This window comes from Sturnira hondurensis, unplaced genomic scaffold (assembly GCF_014824575.4).
Source record: "Sturnira hondurensis isolate 20B ecotype Veracruz unplaced genomic scaffold, ASM1482457v3 Scaffold0022215, whole genome shotgun sequence".
Lineage (NCBI taxonomy): Eukaryota > Metazoa > Chordata > Mammalia > Chiroptera > Phyllostomidae > Sturnira > Sturnira hondurensis.
This window is the reverse complement of record NW_028094846.1, coordinates 3,375,041-3,394,519: the sequence shown is the minus strand read 5'-3', so window position 1 is coordinate 3,394,519 and position 19,479 is coordinate 3,375,041. Positions and strand designations below refer to the sequence as shown.

Genomic DNA, 19,479 nt, shown 5'->3' with positions numbered 1-19,479 from the left:
TTCCCTGTACATTTTTCTTTATTTCATTTAGTGTAACCTTCATTTTTTCATCTAATTTGTGACCATATTCAACCAATTCTGTGAGCATCCTGATCACCAGTGCTTTGAACTGTGCATCTGATAGGTTAGCTATCTCTTTGTCACTTACTTGTATTTTTTTCTGGCACTTTGATCTGTTCTTTCATTTGGGACATTTTTTTGTCTTGACTCACCTGTTACATATGAGGGGCAGAGCCTTAGGTGTTCACCAGGGCGGGGCAAACACGTCACTGGGTTGTGACACTGTATGTGGGAGAAAGGGTCCAAGAGGGAACAATGGTGCTTGCTCCGCTCTCTGCCGGATTTCAGTCACTTCCCCCACTTCCCCCAAGCAAACTGGGCCCTTCTGGTGCTGATTCCCGGGTGGGTGGGTTTGTGTACGTTCTAGGACCCTGTGGGTCTCTCCAGCAAACTCTCCTGTGAGGCTGGGAGTCTCTCCCACTGGCGCCTCAACCCCCACAGGTGTTTTCAGTCCGAGGTTTGAGGCTTTATTTCCGTGAGCTGGAGCCCTGGGTTGTGTGCTCTGTCCTGCTCCCCGGTTGTTCCTTCTGGTTTATCCGCATGCAAATGTGGGACCACCCGGGCTGCAATCTGCTGCCTCGCTGGTCCACCCACTGCTGCCTTGCTGAGGGTCCTCTCTGCCCAGCTGCCCATCTCCACCCCTCCTACTGGTCTGGGTGAATGTGTCTCCTTTAACTCCTTGGTTGTCAGACTTCCATACAGTTCAGTTTTCTGTCAGTGCTGGTTGTTTTTTGTGTTTAAATTAGTTGCTGTCCTTTCGGTTGTGTGAGGAGGCACAGTGTGTCTCCCTACGCCTCCGTCTCGGCCAGAAGTCTCCTACAGCACGTGCTTTTGATTTTACAAATAAAGAGGCAGATGACAGGGAAAGTAAGGAATCAACAAAACTAAGTCAGAAGGTTTTAAGGGTCTGGAAATGACAAATGTTCCTGCTCTGGAGGAAGCAAAGGAAAGCCACCCAAGCTCTCTCCCAACCCACGTTGCCTTTCCCTGTGTTCTATTCTGCCCCTTTCTCTCCTGCACGGAAAGAGCCCCAAACCAAAATGTCCAAAGTTGCCAGAGCATTACCTTCGCTATTATTATTTAACCCCCCCCCCCCGTTTCAAAAGACACGCATTTTGATCAGCCTCGATTTCTTCTCTCGCATTCCTCCACCGTCTTTATGTACTAACTCAGCCGGGATGCAGGCTTCCATAGACATCAAAAACTGCGCCAAGAAAACCAGGAGTTCCAAGATGCTGACGCGTGAGCAGAGGCGGCACATGAAGAGGTGGGAATACTTCATCGCTGCAGAGGAGGTCATCTGGGACTACGCGCCTGTCATACCAGTGAACATGGACAAGTGAGTGGGGGGGCCTCTGACCCCTGGGCAGAGGTTCAAGATGTGTTCCGCAGGGTCCTAGGTGCGTGGGTGAAATGTCGGGAGTTGGCAGCTGTCAAGGGTACCCATGGTTTGGATTCCATTCAGGTCTTGTTCAGAGTCAATCTGGAATTACCCCAACTCACCAAGGGAAATAATAATAATAATAATAATAATAATGGCAGCTACCGCTACTTGAATGTTTACTGTTTCCAAGCACCATGTTAAATTCTTTTGAAGAGCATTGCTGGAACTCCAGAATCGAGAAACAGTTCTCATTTATTATGTAGATGAGGAAGTAGGCCAGAGACAATTAAAAAATGCAAAACATTTGGGAAACATTCAAGCTCACTCACTGTAAGAGAAATGCAAATTGAGCTTCTCTGAAATGCCGGTTTTCGCCCATCAGACTCACGGTCCAGGCAGCACATCCCTTGGCGAGGCTGTGAGACACAGGCACTGCCATGTATTGCTGGTGGGCGGGAACAGTGTGAGAGCCATTCTAGAGGAATGCAGCCTTTTGTGTTAAAATGACAAATGCCTGTGCCCTTCGACCCCGCAGTGTCACCCTGGGAATGTACCATGAGAGGTTCTTGTTCACAGGAGAATGACGCACCGTAGGGCAGTCACCGAGACCAGAGACACCCCAGGTCCTACTCTAGCAGCCAGAGGGATGGGAATGCTAAGTGGCTGCTTCTAACTGTGACCCTGACTTTATCAGACAGAGGAGAGGTTTCCAGTTTTCCAATCAGAGGGGAGATACCAGGACTTTGCAAATCATATTAAGAGTTTTTGTTCTTTTTTTTTGTTTTCATTTTTTTTTTTTAGAAAGCTAGCTTTTTTGCTAATCCAAGAACAGAATTTCTAAGTTCTGGGTTTCCCCATCTACCAGAGTGTCTACTTGAGGAAATGGTTAATTTGTTAATACTCCATTTCACTTTAAGAAAATACAGGTCTCTGCATTTGGATAATTTCTCAAACCAAATTGGAAAACACTATAAGAAGGTTGTCTACAAGCAATACCAAGATGAGTCCTTCACCAAACGCCTGGAGGATTCTAATAAAAACAATGGGATCTTGGGCCCCGTTATCAGAGCCCAGGTCAGAGACACACTCAAAGTAAGTGGCAGAAACATCGGACCATGTGGGAGAAATCAAATAGTACAAGGCATCCTAAGCGGTGGTGGTTTCTTTTTAAAGATATCCATATAATTTTAATTCAAATGTAACTTTCAGTTTTTATTTAGTCTTTGCACTGATTTATAGCCTACCTGACAATACAAAGAATCCGAGACAGCTGATCAAAATTATTATAAAAGAATACACAAAGGGAGACTATAATTAGGGTGAGTAGTAAGGGGTCAAAGAAAATAAAACCAAGGACAAGGTAAGTATAACAAAACACACACCATAGGATCTCACCAGGTTGCTTGTAGATTTTGTCCTGAGCTTTCCAAGCAGCCAGAGTGGACGGGAAGCCTGTCAGGGCCAGATTCCCAGTAGTCGTCGAAGCGGCACAGACGCTGGGAGGGATTCCTCCCACGGACCCTTGAAAAGAGGATGTTGCGTGAGGCAGTGGGTGGATTCCTCAGCATCATCCCTGTAACCGGCACAACAAACCAACAAAGGTGTAGAACCTTTTAAGAACGTTTCTCATTAGAGCTGAGAACGAACGCCGCAGGAAACAGCCCCAAGGGAAAACCTGCTCTTCACTGGGATCCAGCTCGGTCGCCCTCTGGACACTGGTCTCGGATGAAGTAAACTGAGATACGGATCATGTGTCCTGAGCACATCCTCCTGACAGTGTTCCTTTAATGTGACGTCCCATCACCGAGCTTCTGTGAGACCTGGGGAGCAGGGAGTGGAAGGTTGCAACCTCGGGCAAGATTCTAGAATGCAGATAAACTCCAGACGGAGGGTCGTCCAAATGCTTTGGCAATCAACCACGTAGCAGAAGGTTAATGTTCTCTTCGGCAGAGGAAGGTGCCTAACCAGGACTCCTGGGTGAATACAGCCTCCCTCCGCCTCTGCCCGGGGCTGACCTAAGAGGACATCGGCAGACCGGGCCAGTTCTGTTCATTTGAAAATAACGAAAGGACCAGAAGGCAGCCTTTCTCTGGTCCTCTTGTCCTCCCTTCACCCCCGATACCTTATAGGTGCTGGTAGGGAGTGTAAATATGCCTCACTGGAAATTTAGGGTCTGGCTGTTTGCCATGCCCTTCTAGAAGCTGGCTCCTAGGAGATCTGGCCCGCTGGAGAAGTGGGGGGTTATGGTAGAGAGAGAAGGAGGAGCAGATTCCAAGGCAGATGTGGTCCAAGCTGAAAGAAGAGGGGAAGGGGGATGGGGACCAGCTTGCAGAGGGCAGCATACTGCTAGGAAAATGTTATCACTTCCAGGGTCAGACTACCATGTGAGGTGAAACTCTCAAACACTTCTGTCGGGTGAGGGCACAGATTGCTGCTCAGATAAACAGAGCTAGTTTACACACACACACACACACACACACACCACCCAACAAGTGCACGTGCAGCGTGAACATCCTGTGTTAACCGTCACTCTCAGCCTCACACCCCAAATCACAAATCTGTATTACCTTTGTAGATCGTGTTCAAAAACTCGGCCAGCCGCGCCTACAGCATTTACCCTCACGGAGTGACCTTCTCCCCTGTTGAAGATGGAGCCAACTCTTCCTCCACCTCAGGTTGGAATGCCCCACGCCTACTGACGTCTGGGACCTCTCAGAGGCTCCCTCCTTTGCCCGCTGTCTCCCTTGCTCAGAAGTAGCACTTGTGCAGCCAGCTCATGTATATGCCCGTGCAGACACGTGAACGGGCACCCTGGGAGTCACGGGGAAACCCTGCTCGCTGCCAGGGCTGTGTCTACCCCGCTGGTTACAAAATACCGTGTCTTTTATCAGGGCCATAGCAGCCCCTCTCGGAGCCAGATCTGATGATGGCTTGCTACCCCGGGGTTCTCTTAAGTGGATCTCAATAGAAAAAAGAATATTCCTTTCCCGATACTAATTGGCTGCAGTGAGAACTCAGTTATATTATTTATGCATTCTTCCATTCGCTTATTCATTTATTCCTCTTCATGAAATAATTCTGAAAGTGACCACCCCTTTTGACTGTATTTTCTTGCAGGCAGTAACTCCATGATCAAAGCAGTTCAACCAGGGGAAACCTATACTTACAAGTGGAATATCCTAGAGTCTGATGAGCCCACAGAAAACGATGCCCAGTGCTTAACGAGGCCATACTACAGTAATGTGGACGTCACGAGGGACATTGCCTCGGGGCTCATAGGGCTGCTTCTAATCTGTAAGAGCAGATCCCTGGACAAGCGAGGCATACAGGTATTTTGCCCTTGACGTGACCTCCTAGAAATTCCAGGCATTTTTTTTTTCCTGGCTGGAACAGGTTAGGTCTCCTTGCTAAACAATGGAGCTTTGCCAGAGAGCAGAAAAATATGGGGCAGCCCCCTTGAGCGGGATAACGTTTATTCCTCGGACAATGTTTTCCTCCTGTCTGTTTTTACCTGGACTCTCACTGTGGAAAGCAGGTCTGCAGTGCAAAACCGTATCTTGCTATCGTTTGAAATTCCGGGTTTCCTGGTGTTTTCTGTGTGCTGAGCCAGCCACTCAGCCTCTCTTCGTCCCTTCCTTTTATGAAATGGGTAACACCCACGCTAACGGTTTTATAGGGTTGTTTTGGGGCTCGGTCAGATACCACGCCCCCCAAAAGGTATAGAGCTCTGTACCAGTCCTTGTTGTTTGGGGGGATCTTCGCTAGAAAGAGATGAGAGAGGTGCCCTGGAGACAGCTTCTGGTGAGACTGGGCCTCAATGACGGTCCATCCCTAGTAGGGCTGAATTATCCAAAGATGTGGATCTTTTGACTTGATCTTCACAGTAGAATAGCTTCATATTATTAAATTAAAATTCACAGACAATCAGGCTAAGCCGTAATTTAAAAAGTTTCACCCCAAGGCATGCAAACAAATATATGCCTAGGAAACGCAGAAACAAACATACGGTACAGCCTGGTTTGCGGAGCCCGGAAAGGAAGTGGGTAGAGAGAGGTGTGGCGCTTTCTGGCTACAGCCCCCCTTTAGTCCTTTGTGGCTGCTCAGAGCACGTCCAGCCCACCGGTCAGGCGGGATGATGTTCGGTCACAGAGATACACAGAGTGGCAGCTGCCACAGCACATGGAATTTTTCTCCCAGGCTGTTTTGGTCTCGGGGTTTTCTGGCCTTCCCCGTTTGCCTTTGTGCAAAATGCCTTTTCTAACAAGGGCTTTGAGCACGCCGGTCTCTCCCAAACGCCCACATGCGTGGCTTGGGTGGCCCCGAGGGTGTGCCCCGAGGGTGTGCCCCTGAGGGTGTGTCCCTTTGGTGTCTGAAGCCGTAGGCCGTTGGCTGCAACGTCAGCCACTAAGCCCGGCCCCCTCCCTCCAGAGGGCAGCGGACATCGAACAGCAGGCCGTGTTTGCCGTGTTTGACGAGAACAGGAGCTGGTACATCGAGGACAACATCAACAAGTTCTGTGAGAGTCCTGAGAAGGTGAACCGGGCCGACCCCAAGTTCTACGAATCCAACATCATGAGCAGTGAGTCTCAGCGCCGTCTTTGCCCACCTGCCCCTCAACCCTGTGGCGGGAGCACGGCTGTGCCCAGAGGCAGACACGGTTAGAACCTGCTGACCTCTCAGCCTCACTGCGGCCTGGGATCTGATGATGAAGTGACCTAAACGGTGACACCAGGGCAGCCGTTTTACTACAAGGCGTCCAAAGCTTGTTATTCGTGCACATCTTCTGGGTCTCCTGCTCTGAGTGAGAGAGAGAGAGAGAGAGAGAGAGAGAAAGTGTGTGTGTGTGTGCGCGTGTGCTGGTGGGCACACTCTGGGCAGGGAAGAGCAGGTGAGGGGCAGGGGCAGCAAAGGAAAGGGCGCCAGGCCTCGGTCAGTGGTGACTGGGGTGCAAAATGGGGACAAGGGCTGTATTCTACGGCCAGGCCAGAAACAAGGTAAGTAACTCCAGACTGGACTTTCACACCACACTGGGACGTTCGTGCGTGGGGGGAGCCGCGAGTTTTGCAAAGGCACTCCATGACGTGGTCTGAAGCGCGCAGTGAGAAGTTCTGGGCAGCAGGGAGTCCCTGAGCCCTGGCTCGGGCATGTGCTGCTGTTTAAAGTTCAGTGTCCAAAGCCACTGCTGTGGGGAGTCGGACTTTGATCTTCTAGTCACATGTCAGAGCTGGCGAAGCGAACCTCGGGTAATCGCTGCTTCGCGGCAACCCCGTCGACATCGGGGCGTTTATTTTAGGTGCGGCACAGGCGCCTTCTTGTGGGCACAGGTCTGGCTCTCTAACGGGTTTGACTCTTGCAGCGATCAATGGCTACGTGCCCGAGAGCATATCCACACTGGGGTTCTGCTTTGACGACACCGTCCAGTGGCACTTCTGCAGCGTGGGGACCCAGGATGATGTCCTGACCATTCACTTCACGGGGCACTCCTTCATCTACGGCAAGAGGCATGAGGATACTCTGACCCTCTTTCCCATGAGCGGGGAATCTGTGACCGTCACGATGGATAACGTCGGTAAGAGCCTGGGCGCAGGGCGAGGACCCCCTCATCTCCGAAGGTCTGCTGCGGCTCTCTGAACACCGCCCCACCCCCCCACCCTCAGCCCCTGGGCTCGTCTCGCTCTGCTCCCTTGCAGGCCTTCTTTCAGGGCTCATCGTGGTTTCTGTTTGGGGAGTTAACTACCTCCGTGGATCCGGCCCTTTTGTGTGCATCCCGTCTGTCTTGCTCTGGGCTGAGAGCGCAGTAAAAACACATATCCACAGCCCTGGCTGGTGTAGCTCAGTGGATTGAGCACGGGCCTGCGAACCACACGATCGCGGTTCGATTCCCAGTCAGGGCACATGCCTTGGTTGCAGGCCTGTTCCCAGCAGGGGACTCACGAGAGGCAACCATACACTGATGTTTCTCTCCATCTCTCCTTCCCTTCCCTTCTAAAAGTAAATAAATAAAATCTTAAAAAAAAAAACAAACACATATCCACAGAAAGACATGGCCTAACTTCGGGAAGCAAGCATGAGTATTTTGGTCCCAAAAGAAAATTTCTTTGATCAGAATGCCCTCCCGTTTTTTAAGACAACCCTCCCCCACTGGGCTCGGTGGTCATTGGAGACGGCGCCTTAGAGGCTGGCCTGGGAGGCGGCATGGTGTCCTGGAGGGCACGAGGGCTTGGGAGGTCACCAGACCTGGGTTCGCATCCCACCCTGCCCCTCAGTATCTGTGTGACCTTGGGCAGGTGCCTTGCCCTCCCTGGGCCTCAGTTTATTCATCTGAAAAAAAAGTAGAATGACGACATCTTTGTTATTCGACGTCACCAAAGTAATGGAGTGACTGATCATTCGTTATAATGGGTGCTAAGCTTCCAGCACTCAGGGGACACGCAACCAGTGGTAACTATTGGAGATGCCCCAGGAAATAAATCTCCAGTGTGCCAGCAAATCACTGCACTTCAAAGAGATTCAAAATTGCCCTGGGCCCACATGAATTATTGATCACTTGGAATACCTAAATATCCCTAATTTCTGGGGGTAGACACCGCCACCCTCCCCCGAAGCCCCAATTCCAAATGAGATGTACAGCTAACAAGATGTCTATGATTTTCAAAGTTCGTTTTAGTCTCAATTCATCCCTTTTAAAATATGTTCTAAAGTAGTGACTCTACAACCATCTCTGCTAAGCATTTTTTTCTCCCTACTCTCCACGGACCAATATGTGTGGTCTGTGTTCTATTAAACAAGGTTAAGTGTCCTGATCACACGCTTGCACGTCCCAGCAATGTCAGATGGCCCCAAAGTGCCCTAAGCACTTGACATTCCTTACCTTGTCTCCTGGCGGCACTGTGGAATGGTCATCAGCACTTTGCAGAGCAGCGGGGGCCCTCTATTCCCCTGGCTGTTATCTGCCCCCATGTATGTGAAGGGATTTATGTCTTTTTCTGGACTCAGGGCTCCGCATTCTGTCTCCCTTCTGTAGGAACTTGGGTGTTGACCACCATGAATTCTAATCCAAGGAGCAAAAACCTACAGCTGAGATTCAGGGATGTGAAGTGTATCTGGAATGATACTGAAAATGACTATGACATCTATGAACTTCCAACATCTGCAGCCATGACTACACGGAAAATGCACGAAGTTCCAGAAGGCCACGGGGGAGAGGATGCCACTGATGACGAACAGGAAAGACTGGCTTTAGAACTCGGGCTTAGGTCCTTCAGAAATGCATCCCTGAGTCGGCAGGGAGACGAGTTCAATATCACCGCCTTGGCCCTGGAGGACAGCTCTGAAGTCTCGCCTCCAAGCACTGATACGGCTGTCGGTTCCAATTCTTCTCTCCCAAGTAACCTTAGCAGGCTCGTTGCCAGTCACTTTGCAGACACCCACAAAACCCCTCCTCACCCCGAAACCGCCACGGCTGGTCCCCCCGTGGGACGCAGCTCAGAAAAGACCCCAGATCTCAACCCTCCTGCTGCAGAGCACTCCAGCCAGTACTCTGAGGACCTTCAGGAGGGTCCTCCACGGGCAGTTGTCACAGAGATAAGCCTACTTCCACTTGGTGCAGAAGGATCGGGAAGTCAAGGGCATGCTAAACATAATGGAAGAGACAGACAGGCCGGGCACAAGTTCTCCCAGATGGGATTTCTAGCGCATAAAACTGGGAGACATTCAAGCCAAGGCAGCCCTTCTTCCAGGACAGAGCCTTGGGAGGACCTGCCCAGCGATCTGTTACTCTTGGAACAAGAGACGCCATCTAAGACTTTGAATGGGAAATGGCATTTGGTTTCTGAAAAGGGGAGCTATGAGGTCATCCCAGAGGTTGATGAAGACGTGTCTGTTCCTAACCTGCAGCACAGCCCCCAGAATGCCTCAGGGGCCTGGCGGGGAAGTGTCCCTCCTCCAAACAAGCATGGAAATCGGAGTGGCCACCCAAAGTTTTACGGAGTTCGACATAAATATCCAAAAGTGAGGCAGGGAGGGATAAACAGTAGACCGAGGAACAGCACTGTTTTAATTCAGACACGAAGGAAGAAGTTTGCACGCCGCACCCCTTTCTCCCCAAGGAGCTTTGGCCCCCGCGGAGGAGTGACCAGCCGCACGGGTTCAGACTCACGTCTCACGTCCAATGAGACATCGCTCCCCACACACCTCGACCAGACATTCCCCTCTACTGACCTCAGCCCGACGGCCTCACTTCCCGACTGTAATCGGGACGCCCCAAACAACACTGGCCAGACAGGCTTCTCGCCAGACATTTCTCAGACAGCACCCCCAGAAGATCGTGACCAAAGTTTCCCTCTTCCAGACTCCGATCGAATGCACTTCACCACAAAGCCCAGTCACAGACTTTCTCCAGAGCCTGGCCAGGTGTTCAGCTATGATCTAAGAAACCAGCCCTCCTCCATGGACTCTGGACAAATGTCAGCTTCCTTAGAACTTGAAGTCTGGCAGACAACCATCTCCCCAGACCTCAGTCACCCACCCCCCTCTCCAGAACCCAGTCAGACAAACCTTTCCCTGAGACTTAGCCTGCAGACTCTCTCTCCAGACCTCGGCCAGACAACCCTCTCCTCTGACCTTGGTCAGGAGACCCTCTCCCCAAACCTTGGCCAGGCAACTGTTTCCCCAAATATTGGCCGGACAACGCTTTTACCTGATCTTGGTCAGGAGACCCTTTCCCCAGACCTTGGCCAGACAACTGTTTCCCCAGATCTTGGCCAGGCAACCCTCTCCCCTGACCTTGGTCAGGAGACCCTTTCCCCTGACCTTGGCCAGACAACCCTCTCCTCTGACCTTGGTCAGGAGACCCTCTCCCCAGACCTCGGCCAGACAACTGTTTACCCAGATATTGGCCAGACAACCCTCTTCCCTGACCTTGGTCAGGAGACCCTCTCCCCAAACCTTGGCCAGACAACTGTTTCCCCAAATATTGGCCGGACAACGCTTTTACCTGATCTTGGTCAGGAGACCCTTTCCCCTGACCTTGGCCAGACAATTGTTCCCCCAGATATTGGCCAGACAACCCTCTTCCCTGACCTTGGTCAGGAGACCCTTTCCCCAGATATTGGCCAGACAACCCTCTCCTCTGACCTTGATCAGGAGACCCTCTCCCCAGACCTCGGCCAGACAATTGTTTACCCAGATATTGGCCAGACAACCCTCTTCCCTGACCTTGATCAGGAGACCCTCTCCCCAGACCTCGGCCAGACAACTGTTTCCCCAGACCTGGGCCAGACAACTGTTTCCCCAGATCTTGGCCAGACAACCCTCACCCCTGACCTTGGCCAGACAACCCTCTCCCCTGACCTTGGCCAGACAACCCTCTTCCCTGACCTTGGTCAGGAGACCCTCTCCCCAGACCTCGGCCAGACAACTGTTTCCCCAGATCTTGGCCAGGCAACCCTCTCCCCTGACCTTGGTCAGGACACCCTCTCCCCGGACCTCGGCCAGATGACCCCTCCTCCTGCTCTCAGGTGGACATCAGCCCCTCCAGACGTTGATCAGTTATCCTACACCTCTGAACCTAGTCAGACTTTCCCTTACCCAGACCTCGGTCAGATGCCATCTCCTCAACCACCTTCTCCACTAAATGACACTTCTGTAACAAAAGAATTTCATCTACCATTTGTGGTTGGCTTCAGTGGAGATGATGGAGATTACATGGAGATTGTACCAAGCGAGAGGGAAGAGAGCAGCGAAAACGACTCTTACGAAGTCAGCCACGTGGCCTATGATGACCCGTACCAAACGGACACGAGGACGGACATGAACTCCTCCAGAAACCCCGACAGCATCGCAGAGTGGTACCTCCGTAGCCACAGCGGAAACAGGAAATATTACTACATTGCTGCTGAAGAAATATCCTGGGATTATTCAAAATCTGCACAAAGGTTTGGCCAGTTTTCTCCTCTTGGTTCCCCCCCGCCCCCACCCACTCACTGCTAAAAAAAGTCCAAGGAGGTCATTCTGGGCAAACTAGCTAAGTATCATGTAGTTGCCCTTTTGCAACTTGGCACTGTTTCCTTTGTCAGTTCCAAGATTAGCGACTCGACTCGAGGTAGTATCTGGACGATATACAAACAACCACTGTAAGAAGTCTATGATATTCTGTAGTTAAATAAGCCCACACCGCTCTCTTCTTCTCCATCACACATATTCTTACTGCCTCCTCTTGCTCCAGGGCAGAGCCCAGCCTCTCCCTAGCTATCTGCTCATCAGTAGGATTTCACTGAAGGTAGCTTATGTCCAAATTTGTGATACAGAAATTTCCTTTTGCGTTTACTTGTTTACCAAAAGGTTTAAACATTGTCTCTGGATCAATATAAAGTGGACGGCATCTTTGTAAAGTTTAGTTCTGATTCCTGGAAATTCTAATGGCGGAGGCCAAGGATATGAACTAGCTTAGAAACAAAAAGCAGTGCCACGCACTTTTACGGCACTCAAGCGGGTTTCATCCCCTGTGCTCTGTGGGACCGTATGTTGTGCTTCGAGTCTGGAAGGACGAGGTTAGTGGGGCAGAAAGGCTGGGAGGAAGGCAGAATGGGGTTGTCTGTTGACGACTTACGGTGTATAGCAGAGGATATGAGACTGATGGATGCGCCCTTGGCCTGTTTGCACAGGCTGCGGAAATTCAAGGCTCAGTGGGAAAATCTGATGTGCTCTGGCCCCAGATAGAACAGCAGGTGAGCTATGGGAGGAATAATGTGATTTAACAAAAGGAAATGCGGGAAGAGTGGCTACTTTCAGACTAAAGCACACCCATCCATCCAGCGGCCTTCACAGAAGTGGCCTTCTAAGTCAGCTGCTGACCATTGTCACCTAGCCCTAAGCCCTGGGCATTGTCCCATTTCGTGGCTTTGTCTGCTTTTGATATTAAAATCTGCTGTGTTAATATGTGACTATATTTGTCCATTAATGCACTGAACAAAAATGTATTAAATGCCTATTATATGCTAATTAATCTGCTAGGCACCGGGAATAAAATTATGAGCTAACGAGTAGCCCCAGACTTCCTGGAGCAATCACTCTAGAGGCAGAGTCAGATGTTAGTAGATAATCACATGAATCGATGACACGCGATTTACCATATGCAAAAATACTACAAGACTATCATAAGGACTTGACTGTGTATACAGTGTAATACTATAGGAATAGAGGAATGCTATAAAGAGATCTGATGTAGTCTAAAGGCTCACAGGTGGGTTTACCTAACAAATGATATGTGAGCTGGCCGCTGGCTATCTGCTGGCTTGTGTTTTTAGTCATTTATATCTTCATTTGTTTATCAGACATGTATCTAGACAGGTTCTAGATACATGTCTAGAGGTTCTAGGCAGCCTTCTAGACGGAGAGAACAGCATGAGCAAGGCCCTGTGCCGGGTGCCGTATTCAGAAACAGAGATCATTTCCTAAATCCTTTAAACGGTCTTCAATTCGTTCTTGTAAAGAAGTACTGTTATTACTGTTTCAGCGAAATGGATGCTGAAGACAATGAGGCCGTTGCAGAAGGCACCGTGTACAAGAAAGTGGTTTTTCAAAAGTACCTCGACAGCACGTTCACCAAGCGAGAGCCTCGGGGAGAGTACGAAGAACATCTCGGCATCCTCGGTCCTGTGATTAGAGCCGAAGTGGGTGACGTCATCCAAGTAAGTCACCTTCGGGGGCCTTGCTGAGGTCATCACTAAGGTCATCGGGGGAATTCCCGCAAGTGCTTCAGGGTCGTCAAGGTGAAGGCGGCAAAACAGAGCTATCGGTGATGTCCTTACTTTCCAGAATTAACGATAATGACATTCCTTCTCAAAGGCAGCTCACCAAGCAAGCTGATGATCCTCAAGAAAAGAAAATCACCTCATGACTTTATTTCTCCCTCGGCCGGGCTCCTGCTCCTTCTATTAGGACCGATGCCGTTTCCCCGATGAGTAACTTTCTTGAACGCCCCCAGCCTTCCCTAAACAGTCAGCCGAATTGCTCCCCCCCCAAGCACCCCCCTCTAACCCCCCTCACACTTGGTTTACGACACCTTTTGTACCCGTATTTTAACTTGTCCCCAGACTTTTTAACTTGAATCCACAGGTGCACGTCTCTCCTCACCAGCAGGCGGAGGACTTGATCTGCGGCTCCCACCCTTAGCATCGTGTTGGTACACGATGTCAGTCCCTTTGCTGTGAGCCTGAGAAGGAACACGTTTTGGTCTTCCTGAAAAAAACTACCTGGGCCTATCTCACAGGGTGGTTGTAAAAATTAGATGAAATAATCTACATAAGTTACGCGGCCACTGGATTCTTGTGAAGTTCAAGGACATTGCGGATCGTTGTTTCTTGTAGGTGCGTTTTAAAAATTTAGCATCCAGACCATATTCTCTTCATGCCCACGGGCTCTCCTACGAAAAATCCTCCGAGGGAAAGATGTACGAAGACGACTCTCCCGAATGGTTTAAGGAAGACAACGCGATCCAGCCGAACCGCAGTTACACCTACGTGTGGCACGCCACCGGGAGGTCGGGGCCAGAGAGCCCCGGCTCGGCCTGTCGGGCCTGGGCCTACTACTCAGCGGTGAACACGGTAGGTTCGCAAGTGTCGGTCCCTTCCCTAGCCTGAGCCCACTCCGTGGAGTGGTCCAGATGATTTCTTGTTAGATGTCTGCCTTGCTACCCGTGAGGAAGGGGTGAGGATGGTGGTCGACCCTCGACAGCTACCGTAGCCGGGACTGTCCCTGTAGACCTACGGGTGACAGTGGGAGAGAAACGCTTGCTCGGTGGAGAGGAGCAAGGATCGCTGAAACGGCTGAGTGACCGCCCTCGAGAGGAAGACGTTTCCTTGCAACCCCCTTGGCCAAGGGTTGGCTTTCTCCTCCTCTCGGTCTGGGAGGGGCAGCAAAGGCAAGTCAGCTCGGGCATGGTAAAGAGCGCTCCGGCCCCGGCTTCAGTTCCTGCCCCGACGCTTATACCGTGTGGCCCTGGGACAGTGAGTTGACCTTTCTCGGCCTCGGTTCCCACAGTTAAAAGTGAGGTAACGACAGGACATAGCACAAAGTAGACGCTCAGTACATTTGTTTAATCAATGAATTCTTCTTTACCGTATAGAATTGTTATCAGAATTATATAAGAAGCTATAAGCAAAATATGTACTCTAGTCGTAAATGCTTACTAAATAGTATATGTGACAGTATTGATATTAGCATAGTCATTATCATTGCTGCCACAGCCAGATAAACAACTCATCAAAGGAAGGGCGTATGAATGGGACAGGGTTACGTGAATAATGTCTAGCCTTAGGAAGCTACTCATTTGTAACCTTCCAAGTCAGAGCTTCTGAGCCTTCCTTTTCTACGTGCTCAGTGGTTGCTGGAAGAGCAGGGAAAAGGCAGAGAGAGAATACGTCCCACTCGTTGCCCCTGTCTTCCAGGAGAAAGACATCCACTCCGGCTTGATAGGGCCCCTTCTGATCTGCCAAAAAGGAACGCTGCACAAGGAGAGCAAGATGCCTGTGGACAGGAGAGAATTTGTCTTACTCTTCATGGTCTTCGATGAGAAGAAGAGCTGGTATTACGACAAGAAACCCCAAAGGTCCTGGAGACGCACGTCCTCCGAAGTAAAACACTCCCATGAGTTCCATGGTATTTTCCTCTGACCCTGACCCTGATCTCTGAGCTAAATCACTCTGTGGGACGGTGGTGCCTGCCCTTAGGTCTCCACAAGATAAGGCAGGCGATGCTTCTGGAGAAATAGGAGCTACCACTGAAACGAGGTCCTTACACGTCTCGGAGGGCTGATGGGACCTGGCAGGTGACGCTGCCGGGGCAGGAAATGCGGGAAAGTCTGAAACACACACGGAGGCTGCTGCAGTGCGCCCCGCAACAAACCAGCTAAAAAAAAAGCCAGCGTGCGTCAGTGAAACACACACTGAACAGGAATTAGCATTATTCTGCCACCTAAGTACTTCACGAACCTGTTTCTTAGCCTTTAAAAGAAAACTGTTTCCATAGTAGAAGTGACCGCCCACGTGCACTTTGTAAAATAAGAATGGCTGCCACAGTTTCGGCATCTGGCCGGGCACTGAAACCACACACCTAAAACAGGCAGCCCAAACGGTCTCAGCTCCTCTCCCTCCAGCCACTCACTGGCTTGGCTCCTGAAATTCCACAGCCATTCCTTTAATAGCAGAAGAATAAACAACAACAAAAAAATTTCCCTCACTTTAGTCCCTGTTAAGTTCAGGGGAGCACTAAGCGTCCTCATTTAAATGTCATACTATTGTATGAGGTGATCAAAGTCACCAGGTGCTGTAAACACACACACGTACACATACACACACGTCACTGAGGGGAGAACGGGCAAGTCTCAAACCTCCACCTCCAAGCTGGGATGGGGCAGAGCAGCTACCCCATGAATGAGAGAACAAGCACGCCCCACTCTGGCTGTGGGTGCAGCAACGATGAAGTTCAACTGCGGGACTGCCTGGAGGTATCTCTGAGTGTAGGAGGCCTCAGGGTGGCAGGCTGCATATCCCCCTTTTGGGCTCTTTCCTCTAAACCATGGAGTTCCCTCATCTGGCTTACTGATTCGTAGCAGGGGGAAATTCGAACTGTAAATGGGAAGGATACATGGGTAAAGCACAGAGCAGGAGCGGGAGGGGGTCTGGGGAAAAGAGTGGGGAAGTGCAGAAAAGGGGGCTCACCCACATTCTGCTCTAGGATGTGTCAGAAGGAGCTGGTGGTCTTTGCTGACATCATGCCACCTAGGGGAACCCTGAGTGGACCTGGCCTGCAAGGGAGCTGGGTGATGGGTGGGGCCCTCCTAGGTCCTTCCCAGCCTCTCACCTGGGGTACACAGATTTGTAAGCGATGGCAACGCTCTGTCCTTTCAGCCATCAATGGGATGATCTACAATGTGCCTGGCCTGATCATGTACGAGCAGGAGTGGGTGAGGTTGCACCTGTTGAACCTGGGCGGCTCCCGAGACATCCACGTGGTTCACTTCCACGGCCAGACCTTGCTGGAAAACGGCACTCAACAGCACCAGCTAGGGGTCTGGCCCCTTCTTCCTGGTAAAGAACTGGGCCCTGGCAAGAGGTCCTGGCTACAAAGTGGTGGGAAGGCAACCTTAGAATCTCTCTTTCTCCCTCACTCCTTCCTTGGGCATTTCCTTGTAAGGCGTCATGCACGGGCTCTGGGGGAGCCCAACCCCAGGGCTGCATAGAGAGTGTGAGAAAAGCCAGCTGGTGTGTGCACCGTCTGCAACATTGCGCTGGCTCAACGTGTGGTCCCACTTGGCTCTGCAGAAGGCAAGCTCCAGTGCAGGTTCTTCCGAGCCACCGAGTGTCACTCAAGCCAGGTCTCAAGCAGATTGCAGTGTGACTCCCATGGGGCTCGGGCAGCGTGCCGGGGGATTTTTGCTTTCTTGCATTCTACGCCTCACTCTCTCATTCCAGTATCTTCAGGCAGGTGACTACAAGATCCTTAACCTTAAGCTGATAGATGAGGCTATTTAAAGAAAAAAATTCTTTAAAAAAATGGTTAGAAAAGCTAAAATAATAATGAGGGTATTTAGAGCCTTTCATGTACAAAACAATGATAAGGTTTAAACAAACTTGTCATCTAAAAGGATTCTTATGTGCCAGTGAGTCATTTGTAGATATATGGGGGGGGGGTGTCGGGGGCGGGTTAGATGCCACCGATTCTCAGAGTGCCGTGGCATCATGAAGACCTAGGAAGCCGAAATGCCCACTCTGACCCAGCGATTTTACTCTCAATTTTACTTCAATCCTGTAGATCCCGGGCCACGCTATTCAAACCCGGGACAGAGGGGATTAGGGCAGACCCACTCCGTACTTTCCACCAAGTGGGGCCAGACCAGCCCGCCTCGCCTGCAGCAATGGCAGCACTGAGAAGCCGGGGTGGGCTGGCCCTTCAAACCTTCAAACCCACACATCTGTGCTGCAGAGGGGNGTTTAAACAAACTTGTCATCTAAAAGGATTCTTATGTGCCAGTGAGTCATTTGTAGATATATGGGGGGGGGGGGTGTCGGGGGCGGGTTAGATGCCACCGATTCTCAGAGTGCCGTGGCATCATGAAGACCTAGGAAGCCGAAATGCCCACGCTGACCCAGCGATTTTACTCTCAATTTTACTTCAATCCTGTAGATCCCGGGCCACGCTATTCAAACCCGGGACAGGGGATTAGGGCAGACCCACTCCGTACTTTCCACCAAGTGGGGCCAGACCAGCCCGCCTCGCCTCGCCTGCAGCAACAGCAGCACTGAGAAGCTGGGGTGGGCTGGCCCTTCAAACCTTCAAACCCACACATCTGTGCTGCAGAGGGGAAGGCTGGCGGTCTTTATTAGTGTCTCAGGGGGGTGACAAGGGGGATGGCTAGGTTTAAACAAACTGTTCATCTAAAAGGATTCTTTTAGCTGGCCATTACTTTTCACTTGCAACCTAGGAAATGGCCACAAGTTGTAGTGAGAGGATTTAAGAGGTCACCGGCAGTAGGGGCTGGTCAATAGCAGACCAGAGAGTCAGAGGGTTCGGGAATCTCACTCTTTCGGTGAGGTTCTGAGCCAGTTTATGTGTGCTCTGTCCAACTAGGTAAACTTGATCGAGCATTTGAAACAGGGGAGAAGGATGTTTTATTCCAACTTCTATGAGAAAAGAAAAGGTAGTGCAATGAAGAGAGAGAAGGGGAACACGGACAATAGCTCTGAGGCCCAGTGATGGGTCACTCAAGGTTGCCTGGATGTTTAGGACTGTGGAGCTCTACCCTGTGTGGGTTAACTCGTAACGTTTAGATGAATGAGAGCTTCCTTCCAGTAAGGGGCGTTAGAGATTTTTTCTGGGGTATCTATTGGTAGTTGTGTGTGTGTGTGTGTGTGTGTGGTGGTGGTGGTGGTGATAATACTGAGGCTTTGATCTGCTTGTCACACCTGTAGTCCCACCTGGAAAGAAATGGAAAACCCTTTGGGTTCTGTTCTAAAGCTGCCTGGGATGCAGCCACGTTAGGATTCTTTGCTAGCTGTCAACCCACGGGAACCCGTTCATCCTCGAGGATGGAATGTTGCCTTTCACTCCCTATTTCAGGTTCATTTAAAACTCTCGAAATGAAGGCGTCAAAACCAGGCTGGTGGCTCCTAGACACAGAGGTCGGAGAAAACCAGAGAGCGGGGATGCGAACGCCCTTTCTCATCATAGACAGAGGTACCGGCAAGAGCCGCGTGACATTTTTAGCAGGAGAGTCCTGTGACTAGACTATTACCTACTTGTAGAGAGACCATAACCAACGCGGGACTCTGATATCACAAAGACGCCCTGTGTAGCAGCGATTACTTTTGTTCTGGCCACGGTCTGATTATAAAGCCACAAATATCAGCCCATCTAGGAAACCTGAACCAAAGGGTTCAGCCCAGAGGCATTCCTCTCACTTAGGAAACCAGCATAAAGCCCCCGCCTTCATGATTTGTGACCCTTGGAAAATACATGGGAGAAATTCTTTTTCCTCCTGGAAAAGAGGAGGAAAAAGATATGAGGAATTCAGCAATAACCACTGGAGTCACTGAACTTGGCATCCCAGTATTTGAGAAAAAAGTGTTGGTCTATCTGTCCAGCCAGCCAGCCAGCCAGCATCTGTTAAGCAGCTGTTGAGCACCAAGCCCTGTGCCAACATCCAGGGGGTTCAGTGGCTGGTATTCCCTTAGCTGGCATCACTGTTCAGGTAAATTTTTTGCAACGTAGTCGTTTGAGGGCTAGTACTTAATGTTGTAACGTGGCTTATTTAAAGATACACGCAACTGGAAATCAGTTTAAAAACCAATAGTATGTCAGGATATCAGTGTTCCTCAAGGGTGCCGTTATTTCTATTAAAGTACCAGCCTTGTTAGTGCATTAACCATTTTGTGAGCAGATATATTTAAGTCAGTGCTATGCAAAGTAGGAAACAATATCCCATCACCGCCCCGTCGGAGGTGCCGTCTGCAGCCATGGAGTTATACCTCATTCGG

The 19,479-nt window shown here is 50.4% G+C and overlaps 1 protein-coding gene across 3 annotated transcripts in view; it reads left to right on the top strand.

Moving 5' to 3' along the window:
- Positions 1 to 19,479, top strand: part of F5 (coagulation factor V) — a 53,822-nt gene that overhangs the window by 22,127 nt on the left and 12,216 nt on the right. The window contains exons 7-19 of one of the 3 annotated variants that reach the window (XM_037034894.1): positions 1,234 to 1,399; positions 2,362 to 2,536; positions 4,020 to 4,119; positions 4,562 to 4,773; positions 5,873 to 6,023; positions 6,801 to 7,013; positions 8,469 to 10,102; positions 10,292 to 11,379; positions 12,960 to 13,134; positions 13,813 to 14,049; positions 14,893 to 15,103; positions 16,354 to 16,533; positions 18,563 to 18,679. In XM_037034894.1, coding sequence (XP_036890789.1) covers positions 1,234 to 1,399; positions 2,362 to 2,536; positions 4,020 to 4,119; positions 4,562 to 4,773; positions 5,873 to 6,023; positions 6,801 to 7,013; positions 8,469 to 10,102; positions 10,292 to 11,379; positions 12,960 to 13,134; positions 13,813 to 14,049; positions 14,893 to 15,103; positions 16,354 to 16,533; positions 18,563 to 18,679 — 4,659 coding nt within the window. Of the gene's footprint in view, positions 1 to 1,233; positions 1,400 to 2,361; positions 2,537 to 4,019; positions 4,120 to 4,561; positions 4,774 to 5,872; positions 6,024 to 6,800; positions 7,014 to 8,468; positions 10,103 to 10,210; positions 11,380 to 12,959; positions 13,135 to 13,812; positions 14,050 to 14,892; positions 15,104 to 16,353; positions 16,534 to 18,562; positions 18,680 to 19,479 lie in introns of all 3 variants that reach the window. The other 2 variants (XM_037034893.1, XM_037034892.1) reach the window with 2 other exon arrangements.